The sequence below is a fragment of the Nycticebus coucang genome, chromosome 4, assembly GCF_027406575.1.
Source record: "Nycticebus coucang isolate mNycCou1 chromosome 4, mNycCou1.pri, whole genome shotgun sequence".
NCBI classification, from domain to species: domain Eukaryota; kingdom Metazoa; phylum Chordata; class Mammalia; order Primates; family Lorisidae; genus Nycticebus; species Nycticebus coucang.
The window spans coordinates 36,198,676-36,211,423 of record NC_069783.1 but is presented as its reverse complement, the minus strand read 5'-3'; the positions used below and the strand labels follow the sequence as shown (position 1 = coordinate 36,211,423).

The following is a 12,748-nucleotide window of genomic DNA, read 5'->3' as shown; positions in this document are numbered from 1 at the left end:
CCTGTGAGGAAAGGTTTTGCCTGAGACGGTACTGTACTGTGTGGAGTGCGGGGACTAGAAAACGTACGTGCAGTGCCGGCAAAATCCCAGGGCAGGACTGACCCAGAGGACCGCTTTGCTGAGCCTAAGACACAACCAGCCCTCAGGGGATCATCAGCCTAGACAAAGGAGGGCAGGAGGCTAGAACTGACAGCTAACGGTGCTGTGAATACATACCTGCAGGAGCAAAGATAGAGCCTGAGGTGCAGGTTCTGTGAACTCAAAACAGCTTCATTTCTGCAGGGGAATTTAGCCAGGACAGAAACAAATTCCCCAAAGTTGTTCTGTTCTGTCAGTAACATCAATCAAGGGTGGGGCTGGAACTGATGGAATACCCCCAGCCTCCATCAAGCCCCACGTCCCCCTGCTGGATAGTGGCAGACAGCAGCGGCCTGGCTGAGGAGACATAGATTTCCTTGTGATTCAGGCAGGTGCAAACCCCTGGAGTATCTGCTCATTGGAGGCAACTGGGTCACAGCCCTGTGGGGTTATCAGTGACTGGGTGTGACAGAGGTGCAAGGTGGGGAAGCAGGTATGAATATTCCCAGACTAATCTATTTGCTGGGTTAGTCCTCCTGACCACACGGAGCACCAGAGCAAGTTATATTTGAGTGGTCAGCAGACCCCTGTGATCTGGTTGCCAGAGATATGTTAAATTCTTCCACTGAGACAATTGATTTGGACCTTATGAACTGAGCCAATTGCCCGAGGACTATCCAAGTGGTGCCCTGGGTGTGTGGGTGTAGGAAGGTTTGTTTTTCCTTTTAAAATTGTTGCCTGTGGGGAGGTGGAGTGACTTAATTGCTGGTATTTCTCCACAGCTGAGATTTCAACCCAGAGTAACTGTTTCACTAGGGTCGGACAGAGACCAGCTGAAAACTAGACAGAGCCACTTAGCCCCACCACACCAAACAGGCCCCCAGTTTCTCAGGCTGTAGCACTGTACAGGTCCTTGGCAAAGCTCCAGGAGAAAAAGACAAACGGTGAAAAATAATCATGGGGCGTTATCAGCGGAAAAACTCTGGTAACATGAATAACCAGAGTAGATCAACGCCCCACCTCCCCCCAGGAAAGATATGGCAGATGTAACTGAAGATCCCATTCATAAACAAACAGCCGAAATGCCAGATATCGAATTCAGAATTTGGATTGCGGTGGCGCCTGTAGCTCAACAGAGTAGGGCGCCAGCCCCATATGCCAGAGGTGGCCGGATCAAACCCAGACCCAGCCAAAAACAGCAAAAAAAAAAAAAAAAAAAAAAAGGGAAGAAAGAAAGGAAGAAACAAAAAGAAAAAAAGAATTTGGATTGCAAACAAGATTAATAGAACGGAGGAAAATTTGGAATTAGAAATTTGAGGAGCAATTCAAAAGTTGGAATTAGAATTACAAGGAGAAATTCAAAAGTTGTCTCAAGAATTCAACAAATTTAAAGACAAAACCACCAAAGATTTTGACTTAAAGCAAGAATTTGCAGTCCTCAAAGATATGAAAAATACAGTAGAATCCCTCAGTAACAGAGTGGAGCAAGCAGAAGAAAGGATTTCTGACATTGAAGACAAAGCTTTTGACTGCTCCCAAACTCTCAAAGAGGAAGAGAAATGGAGAGCAAAAATGGATCATTCTCTCAGAGAGCTCTGAGATAACTCGAAGAAGGCTAATATCTGCCTCATTGGAATCCCTGAAAGTGATGAAGTGGCTTCGCAAGGCACAGAGGCTCTTCTTCATGAAATTATGAAAGAGAATTTTCCAGACATGCCAAGAGATTCTGAAATTCAGATAGCAGACAGTTTCAGAACACCAGCATGACTCAACATGAATAAGACATCGCCCAGGCACATCATAATTAACTTCACTAAAGTTAATATAAAGGAGAAGATTCTGAAAGCAGCCAGACGTAAGAAAACCATAACCTACAGAGGGAAGAATATTAGAATGACTGCAGATCTCTCTGCTGAAATTTTCAAGCCAGAAGAGGGTGGTCATCAACTTTTAATCTCCTAAAACAAAATAACTTTCAACCCCGGATCCTCTATCCAGCTAAACTGAGTTTCATTTATGGTGGAGAAATTAAATACTTTAATGACATTCATATGTTGAAGAAATTTGGCATAACAAAACCAGCTCATCAGGATATTCTCAGACCTATCCTCCATAATGACCAGCCCAATCTTCCACCACAAAAGTAAACTCACTCAGAACTTTTGATCAAACTCCAACTTCCACAGTGGTGAAAGAATTAAAAATGTCCACTGGACTTTCAAACAACTCAATACCCCAAATTTTACCAGACTTATCAATATTCTTCATTAATGTGAATGGCTTAAACTGTCCTCTAAAGAGGCACAGGTTGGCTGACTGGATACAAAAACTCAGGCCAATTATTGGCTGCATACAAGAATCTCATCTTACCTTAAAAGATAAATATAGACTCAGGGTGAAAGGTATGATCGTCCATATTTCAGGCAAATGGTAATCAGAAAGCAGCAGGTGTTGCAATTCTATTTGCAGATACAATAGACTTTAAACCAACAAAAGTAAGGAAGGATAACAATGGTCACTTCATATTTGTTAAGGGTAATACTCAATATGATGAGATTTCAATTATTAATATTTATGCACTCAACCAGAACGCGCCTTAATTTATAAGAGAAACTCTAACAGACTTGAGCAACTTGATTTCCTCCAGCTCCATAATAGTCAGAGATTTTAACACTCCTAGTGCAGTGTTGAATAGATCCTCCAATAAGAAGCTGAGCAAAGAAATTTTAGATTTAAACCTAACCATCCAACATTTGGAATTAACAGACATCTACAGAACATTTCATCTGAACAAAACTGAATACACATACTTCTCATCAGCCCACGGAAGATACTCCAAAATCGTTCACATCTTAGGTCAAAAGTCTAGCCTCAGTAAATTTAAAGGAATAGAAATTATTCCTTGCATCTTCTCGGACCACCATGGAATAAAAGTTGAACTCAGTAACAACAGGAATCTGCATACTCATACAAAAACATGAAAGTTAAATAACCTTATTCTGAATGATAGCTGGGTCATAGATGAGACTAAGAAGAAAATGGCCAAATTTTTGGAACAAAACAACAATGAAGACAAGAATTATCAGAACCTCTGGGATACCACAAAGGCAGTCCTACGAGGGAAATTTATAGTACTGCAAGCCTTCCTCAAGAGAACGGAAAGAGAGGAAGTTAACAACTTAATGGGACATCTCAAGCAACTGGAAACGGAAGAACATTCCAACCCCAAACCGAGTAGAGGAAAAGAAATAACCAAAATTAGAGCAGAATTAAATGAAATTGAAAACAAAAGAATTATACAACAGATCAATAAATCAAAAAGTTGGTTTTTTGAAAAGGTCAATAAAATAGATAAACCTTTGGCTAACCAGGAAAAAAAGAGTAAAATCTCTAATTTCATCAATCAGAAATGACAAAGACGAAATAACAACAGACTCTTCAGAAATTCAAAAAATCCTTAATGGATATTACAAGAAACCTTATTCTCAGAAATATTAAAATCTGAAGGAAATTGACCAACACTTTGAAGCATGTCACCTTCTAAGACTTAGCCAGAATCAAGTGGAAATGTTGAACAGGCCCATATAAAACCAATGTATGTTGCCCCATGATCACATTAATGTACACAGCTATGATTTAATAAAAAATAATAATAATAAAATAATAAAAGAATATTTTAAAATATATTTTTCTCCAAGTCCCCGAAGGGACCAAAACAGCCTTCGAAATCATCTTGTCTAAAAACAGCACTCCTGCATATACCCAGATTTTGGTGTCTAAGAATTCCAGTCTCAATGAAAAGAAGTGATACTGTCAAGGCGGTAACCGATTCCATGCATCGGAGCATGGACAAAACCAAAATTAGTTGAAACATATTACTACCAGGAAGCATGCTTTCCAACATAACATGAGTGCTGAAAAGGATAAAGGAAAAACCTTAAGAGATCCTCTGAGGGCCACATGACGAATTCAAAAATCAATCATCACACCCAATAGACAAAATTAGCTGAGCTCAAAAAATGCATAAATCCATAAGTTCTCAATAATAATTATGTAATAAGAGAAGACATGCAAGAGATTCTAATAAGGGTTACACAAAATGTGTTCCACTGACTGCTCAAATTTCTTGAGTCCTACACTCCAGTTTTTCTCAACATTAGGATAATTAGAAATTATGGAAATTCTCAAATTCTAGAGAACTGAGAATTCTAATTTGAATTTAGACTTCAAATTCGGACATAATTAGATTTTTTCCTTTCTTACATAAAATTAATTGTATTAGAAAATTGTGACTGATACTATTTTACTAAAAAAAGTAAAAATCTCCAAGTACTGCTTGCAAAAGAGAAATTTTTCATATTGAGTAAGTAATTATTGCTTAACGTTTTAATTTTGCTGTCCAGGGCACTGTGTGCAAAGGAAACAGCCTCCTTGAAATGTGGTAAAGGAGCTATGACTGTACATCACCATGGGCAGAGATTTTAGTCCCATGTGAGATTGTAAAAGCCTAGGCAACCTAAAATCTACACAAATATATTTTACAAAGACCTTGTTTGTTAAAAAAATATTTTATTTAGAGAGTTAATTTCTATATATTCATTAAGAAAGACAAATTTTCTGTATCTTATTCCTTTCCCCACCAAAATCCAAATTAAGTGTAAGTTTATTGGCTTTTTTTTTTTCCCTAAAAGAGGGCTAAATAGAAAAAAGTTTCTCTTTTTCTATTAAGTATCATTTGCTGTAAGCTAGTTCAAGTCCTTAGGACTATATGTAGTACATCTTTAGCATTCTATGTAGTACATCTTTAGCATTCTATCCTGTTAATGAAGGCACACAGGATCAAGCAAGAGGAGGGAATGTCTTTCCTGACATCAGCTGTGAGATTTTGACATATCTATTTTTTTAAAATTGTAACTGCCATTCACAAATTTCACAAATCTTTCTTAAACCCTCATAAAAAAAATGTATGAATATACCATTACTTGAAGTTAATTAAGTCCCATAATTATCTTCTTTTTATTTATCCTAAACTAATGCTAAACTAATTAAAGTCTGCTTCTCTCTCTAGAATTTGAGAATTTCTTGAATAAGCTTCTGCTTAACTTAACTATGGTCTCTCTTGGATTGAGAGCCATTCACCCTTTTGTCCATACTCCATTACCAGGGCTGCCATTTTTTTCTCTCGGTCTAGTGGATTTTCCCTAATTAGTCCTAATTCTATTATCTCCTTTCTAAGACGTGATTGCCAAAACCGCCCATCGGACTCAGGATCAGGAAACATCACGATTTACAGACAGGATAACCATTTGGTTTGTCTTCAACTGTTCTCAATGATGCTCAACGTTATGAAGGTTTCTGACATTATCAAAGTACTAAGTGTCTATACCCAAAACTACCAGGTCTTTTTTATGACTTACAGTTTTAAAAGATTTAGAATGATTTTAGATTGCTTCTGAACACTTCCTTTACTTTTTTTTTTTTTTTTGTAGAGACATAGTCTCACTTTACTGCCTTCGGTAGAGTACCATGATGTCACAGGACTCACAGCAACCTCTAGCTCTTGGGCTTCCGTGATTCTCCTGCCTCAGCCTCCCGAGCAGCTAGGACTACATGTGCCCACCACAACGCCTGGCTATTTTTTGCCCACCCAAACAAGTCTACAACTGTCATTGTTCAGGAACACAAAATTTTTAGATCTTCTTATTATCTAGATCAAACATTTGTGTCTCTTCCCTGTCTGAAATTTTTTCATAGTGTCATTTCTTCAGTTCATATATAAAGGTACTAACCGATTCCAGTCTTAGAGCTGATCTCAGAGACTTGATCAACTATTTATATTTTTTAATGTTTGAAAATGACCTTTGGGTGGTGCCTGTGGCTCTGTGGGTAGGGCACTGGCCCCATATACCAAGGGTGGCGGGTTCAAACCCGACCCCAGCCAAACTGCAACAAAAAAATAGCCAGGCGTTGTGGCAGGCGCCTGTAGTCCCAGCTACTCAGGAGGCAGAGGCAAGAGAATCTAAGCCCAGGAGTAGGAGGTTGCTGTGAGCTGTGTGACACCACAGCACTCTACCGAGGGTGATAAAGTAAGACTCTGTCCCTACAAACAAACAAACAAAAACCCTTTATCTCTACCCTTTGTTTCCTCCCTCCACGTCCCTTCTTCCCAAATCCATGGTAATTGACCAGATCACTCATTTATTCAAGAAATCTTTACTGGCATCTACTCTGTGCTAGGCATAAAAATAGGATGTTAGGAGTACAGTGAAAACATTGGGTCCCTGCCCTCAAGAATTTTAGGCTAGACCAAGCTGAGCAAGAGTGAGACCTCATCTCTACTAAAAATGGAAAAATTAGATGGGCGTAGTAGCCCACACCAGTAGTCCCAGCTACTCGGGAGGCTGAGGCAAGAGGATCACTTGAGCCCAGGAGTGTGAAGTTGCTGTGGGCTGTAATGCCAGGACATACATGGCGTGCTACACAGGAAGACAGAGTGAGACTCTGTTTAAAAAAAAAAAAAGAATTTCAGGCTATATTATATTCAGTAATCCTCCTTTTCATACTGCCTATTCTATTCAACAACACTAATCAGGCACAATTTCTTATTCACAAATTAGTTATTTTTCCTCTAAACAAATAGTATTTGTATTCCTGGTAGAATTTGATGGATTAACCCATGAAAGGATGAGCCTCAATCACTTACACATTTTCAAATCTTTTTAGACCCACACTAAAGTTGAGAAGCCACTAGCCTCAAGTAGCTATTTAAGTTTAAATTAAATGCAATACAAAGGATTACAGTGACAATGAAATACAATTAAAAATTCAGTCCTCAGTCACACCAGCCACATTTCAAGTGCACTAAACATCCACATGTGGCTAGGAGCCACCATACTGGGCAGCACAGATTTGGACCATTTCCATCATCACAGAAAATTCTATTAGACAACACTGGTCTAGAGAGCTCTTAAAGAAGGGGTCATGTGGTGACCACATTAAAAAAATAGGTAACACATTTTGACAAACAATTACTGTCTTCCTCGATACTCACCTGATGCTACAGTAATACTTAGATGATGATCTAAGTTAAAACATCACTTCTTAACATTTCTTACTAGTATGGAATATATGACTAGAAATACATAATAAAAATACATAAATAACAGCAATAATGACAAATAATCAATTCAACACGGGAAATTTCTTAAGGAAACTTACCCTCCTTCACTTTCTGCTTCCTCTGAACTATTACTTGTTGCTGAACTGTGAACTGCAGGAAGCCTTCTTTTTCTTGCTCTGTGCTGAGGACTTATCCTATGAACAGTTATCTTCCCTCCAAATTCATCTTGTATATATTCCTCCAGCTTTGGAATAGTTTCTTTAAGAAATTTGATTTCCTCTTTGAGTTCTTCCATATTGGTCAGTAATTCATTTAATTTCTCCAGTATCTGAAGCTGCCTTTCTTGAAAGATCACTGCTGTTCCTCGGTCATTATACGTTTCATCTTGCAAAGTTACAGAATCAAATGTCTTACCCAGAGAAAGAAATTTAGGTAAATTCATTGCTATCCTCGGTTTACGCACCTTGTGGTACCACAAAAGCAGCAAGCTGATTCCAGCCGTTCCTACCATGATGCCAACTACCAGTTCTTTGTTTGTAGAATGAGGCATTTCTTGGGTTTTGTTTCTAAAATTAAAAACACAAATGTAAATGAATGCTGTTTTTGTCTTTCCTCAAGACAAAAATCTAGGTGCTTTTACAATCAACAAAGCCAAGTCTATCTTATCACTAAATAACTGGCAAGTCATAAGCTAAATTACAGAATGAGTGATTACCTCTGTAACATAGATAGCGCAGTGGAAGTATTTATTTTAAAGATATTATTAATGTAAAGTATCAACTTTAATTCAGAATTTGTATTCTGCATGACCAATCTGTAATTTACTCTTTACAGTATATTTTTAAAGTATTTAATAAAAAGAAGTAAAACCATCATTTTAAATTTCTGATACTTACTCTTAACTGTCTCTGAACTTTTATTTGTATAAAATGAATGTGGCTGATTTCTGGGTTTCAACTAATCTTTAAAAAAGGTCAAGAAGTTCTTCCTTAGCAACCAGTTCACATTAGTACTTAAATGTTGAAGGGATTAACAACATTTTAAAAGCTCAGGGCTTTGGTATATAAAATATAGTAGATGTAGCAAGTTTGTAACTGCCCCATCTTTGTTTTATCCAACATTGAAAGCAGAAACAATAACATAAGTGTAGGCTTCATCTCCTTTCTTCTTCTGGCCCAGAATTCTTCTGCTTATTATATTCAACTTATATCTGAGGTCTTAATATTCTTATGTTATTTTAAATTTTCATTTTTTAATAATAAAAAATCATTTATTTAACTCCTTTTTTCTTTCTGACCTTTTCTTGCCTTTTTGCATACACGGCCCTGCTACGATCCAGGTTGCTGGGAGCTATGATGCCACCACACTGTACCGAGGGCAATAAACTGAGACTCAGTCTAAAAAAAAAAAAACAAACCAAAAAACCCAAAATGTCAAATATCCAATAAAAAATTCCTAGACATGTAAAGAAGCAGGAAAATGACAGAGGTGATACAATTAGCAGACAAAAATATTAAAAAATTATTATAAATATGTTCACTGTATAATATAAACATACAAATACATTAAAGGAAAACATAAATATGATGAAAAGAAAAAAAGACAGTATGAAGCAGAACCAAATAGAACTTCTAGAGATGAAAAATAAAATATCTGAAAAAAATTTTACTGAATGGAATTATAGCAGAAACTCACTGTGTAACAGTAAACAACAACAAAATCAGTAAACCTGAAGACGCAGCAACAGAAACCAGTCCCAAAGAAATACACAGAGAGCAAAACAAAACTAAACAAGCAGAGCCTATGAGGAAATATCAAGCAATCTAAAAATTATATAACATGAAAGGGGAAAAAAGGTAACCCCCAAAATTCCAAAATTGGATAAAACTTAAAAAACTCCAGATACAAGATCAACATAATCCAAGCAGAATAAGAAAACTAAACCAAGGTAAAATTGGTAAAACTAGACTGATGAAAACTAGTGATGTTTTCAGTTGTGTTAAAAGGATCCAAGAAAAAAAGACAAGATTGTAAGTGGATGAAGACTCAGAAACTATTCAAGTGAGAAAACAATGGAGTGACACATCTTTAAAATGCTGAAAGAAATCACCAACTTAAATTTCTATACCCAGTAAAATATTTCAAAAGGGAAGACAAAATAGACCTCTTGTGGCTCAGTCGGTAGAGCGCCGGCCCCATATACCGAGGGTGGCGAGTTCAAACCCAGCCCTGGCCAAAACTGTAACCAAAAAAAAAAAAAATATCCGGGCGTTGTGGCAGGCGCCTGTAGTCCCAGCTACTCGGGAGGCTGAGGCAAGAGAATCGCTTAAGCCCAGGAGTTGGAGGTTGCTGTGAGCTGTGTGAGGCCACGGCACTCTACCGAGGGCCATAGGGTAAGACTCTGTCTCTACAAAAAAAAAAAGAAAAAGAAAAAGAAAAGCTGAGAGAATTTATGACTAAAAGAAATAAGAAATGCTAACAGAAGTTCTATAGGCACAAGGAAAATGATAAAAAATAGAAACTTGGATCTATATAAAGGATGACGAACACCAGTAGGGGAAAATATGTGAGTCATTTTTCTCACTATAAAATTTCTTTATAAATGCTTATTAAAGGAAAGATGATAACATATCATAGAATTTTTAACATATGTAGAAGTAAAAAGTGGGAAAATAGCCCAAACACTCCCATGACAAATGGAAGTATACTACTTTGAGTGTCTTAGATTATAATGAAGTTTATAATATTAAGTTAAAGATGCATAATTGGAAACCCTAACATGATCAAAACAAAGGAACAAAAAGGTATAGACAATAAGCTAACAGTGGAGATACAAATGGAATATCAAAAATAACTTAGTTCAAAAAGAAGGCAGGAAGGGGGGGGAGAACAAATGATCAAACAGAAAATAGGGAGGAGATACATGATGCCGTAAGTACATGGGGAAATGTGCCAAAAGATCAAGATATAACAGTATTTTGTTTGCCAACAGAAAAGACCCAATTATAAAGAAAACATAAAGCAGAAGACAAATTAGAAAACTGTATGGCAATAAACTTAAGGCGGCAAAGGGGATGGGCTCTAGTGGGTATTAGGGTTGGCCAGTGATGAGAACACAAACCATTCATCCATAGTAACTAGAACAGGCGGATATGTGAGCAGAGAGTCAGGTAGGTGGCTAGATGTGATGGCGCGAGGTTATGAAAGTTCTCTTTGATTGCTTCACTGTTTTAAGTGAAACAGGAAGTAATCTAAACAGGCAGGAGTGAGAACCAGAGCAGCAATATTGGTAAAGTGAAATTTTTAATTAGGTTGTATACCTGAAATTTCTATAGCCACTTTCTAGTGGCTTATAGCCTATGATTCCACACATTCTAGCAAAGCATTATTATTTCTTATACTCTAAACGGCCAACTAAATGTAAAGTTTCAAATGCCCTATGGAAGAGGATCTGAAAGAATAAGCAGCAAGACTCCATTTCCAAGAAGCCTGCTTAAAAAAAAAAAAAAAAATCTCTCTTTAGATCCCTATTTTACTAGATAATGTATTAACACATGGAACATAGAGATTATATTATTTGGATGCCCTGCCCTTCATTACAGGCCTAAGTGTAAATAAGAATTTAAAATAGTCATCCACAAATTAACCTCAGGTGTCACTGAATGTTATATCCGAAAGATTTAAGAATCTCTTCTCCTAAACCAAGGATTCCAGGGAAGGCCTTGGTACTTAATCTAGCCTGCCTGACCTCAGGGTATTTAGCTTGAGATTCCTTTTTCATCTACTTGATATAACTGGGAACTGTAAAGTCTAATCATCTACCCACTTCCATTCCATCCTGGAGTCAAGCCTATTTTGAGACAGTCTCACTTTGTCGCCCTCAGTAGAGTGCAATGGCATCATAGCTCACAGCAACCTCAAACGCTTGGGCTCAAGTGTAGCTGGGACTACAGGCGCCCACCACAGCGCCGGGCTATTTTTAGAGACGGGGTCTTGCTCTTGTTCAGGTTGGTCTTGAGCCCAGGAGCTCAGGCAATCCACCCGCCTCAGCCTCCCAGAGTGCTAAGATTACAGGCATGTGCTACTGTGTCTGGCTGCCAGCAGCAGAGTCTCATCAATTTGTAACTTCAGCTGAAGTTGTAGGTAATTATGCTTAATTTTATTTCCACAAAAAATTATATCCCCAAACTAAATTATCTTTAAAACTTTTTGCAAAAAGACGATAGTTATTTTTATTTATTTATTTTTTTTGTAGAGACAGAGTCTCACTGTACCGCCCTCAGATAGAGTGCGTGGCGTCACACGGCTCACAGCAACCTCTAACTCTTGGGCTTACGCGATTCTCTTGCCTCAGCCTCCAGAGCAGCTGGGACTACAGGCGCCCGCCACAACGCTCGGCGATTTTTTTGTTGCTGTTTGGCCAGACGATAGTTATTTTTAAGTACTATTTGCCCAAGACTTACATTTGCATTACAGCTAATAATCAAGCTTGATCATCTTGGCTTCTGTCAATAAAGAGATTAACGTGGGATGTCCATATGCTGATTTACAGGTCTTTTAGCAGAAATATTCCTATTCTAATTGCTTTCTCTGGCCCATTCCTGCTAAGTCTTCCTTGAACTCTACATTAAGAAACATAGTCTAGTTTCAATTTTTTTTATTTAATAAGTAAATAAATGGAAGAGAATATCTACCTAGGAAGGAAACCTTATTCCTAAAACAGAATTGGGTTTAAACAGGAAAGAGTTTGACCTTTCTTTAGGAGTTGCATCAACTACAAACTATCTCTTTAAGGCAGGTCCTATTATCATTTCCCAGGTTAAGTACAGTGTGGCACAAAGCTGTCAAATCATTTACCCAGAGTTCAACCAAGGAGGAAGTGAGTGTCACTCTTGAGATCCTGTGCCTAATTTTTGGATGCACTCTTGCATGTGGAAAATTCAGAAAGCATTAACAAGGACATGAAGGAGAATGTTTAGAACTACAAAAATTAACTGGGGGGAAAAAAAAATCCTGGAATCAATGGAGCAGGCATTTTTTTTTAAATAACCACAATTAGAAACTATTAATAGCTCAAGCTATGTTGGAGTTCTGTATCAGTACAAAATGAATGTGCTACTATGCCAATAATTTGAAGATGACCCTGATTTATAATGATATGCAAAAGTAATAAATCGTAACACTTGCTTGCCTGCAGTATAAAGTCACGTATATAGTTTTTATATTTTAAATTCTCATATCACTAGTATATATTTGTACTGCAGTATAAAAATACAGTAATTAAAATTTTTACTGACCCTATTTTATAACTCTTAATATTTTAATAATCAGATGCCAAGTATCATTCCTATTACAAGTTTCAATTGTGTGATGCTAGTAATAACAAGGAAACAATAAACATTGTTTTAATATAAATTATGGCACCTAAAATTAATGTCTATTACGTAATCAAAGATTATTTGCAGAGCTGAGAATCAAAAATTCTATTGAAAATAAAGCACCAAAAAGTTGACTCAAGAAAATTAAAGCATGAAAATGAGTTTTCTGAAG

General features: G+C 37.2%; 2 protein-coding genes across 2 annotated transcripts in view; one reads left to right on the top strand and one right to left on the bottom strand.

The window, feature by feature from the left end:
• The window catches only part of LOC128583691 (cytochrome P450 1B1), a 174,788-nt gene that overhangs the window by 114,156 nt on the left and 47,884 nt on the right, over positions 1-12,748 (top strand).
• The window catches only part of RMDN2 (regulator of microtubule dynamics 2), a 101,824-nt gene that overhangs the window by 87,691 nt on the left and 1,385 nt on the right, over positions 1-12,748 (bottom strand). The window contains exons 1-2 of one of the 2 annotated variants that reach the window (XM_053588151.1): positions 8,496-8,592; positions 7,297-7,764 (exon numbers count right to left, since the gene is read on the bottom strand). In XM_053588151.1, the coding sequence (XP_053444126.1) occupies positions 7,297-7,764; positions 8,496-8,515 (488 nt within the window). In that variant the 5' untranslated portion in view covers positions 8,516-8,592. Of the gene's footprint in view, positions 1-7,296; positions 7,765-8,495; positions 8,593-12,748 lie in introns of those variants that run through there. The other variant, XM_053588152.1, reaches the window with a different exon arrangement.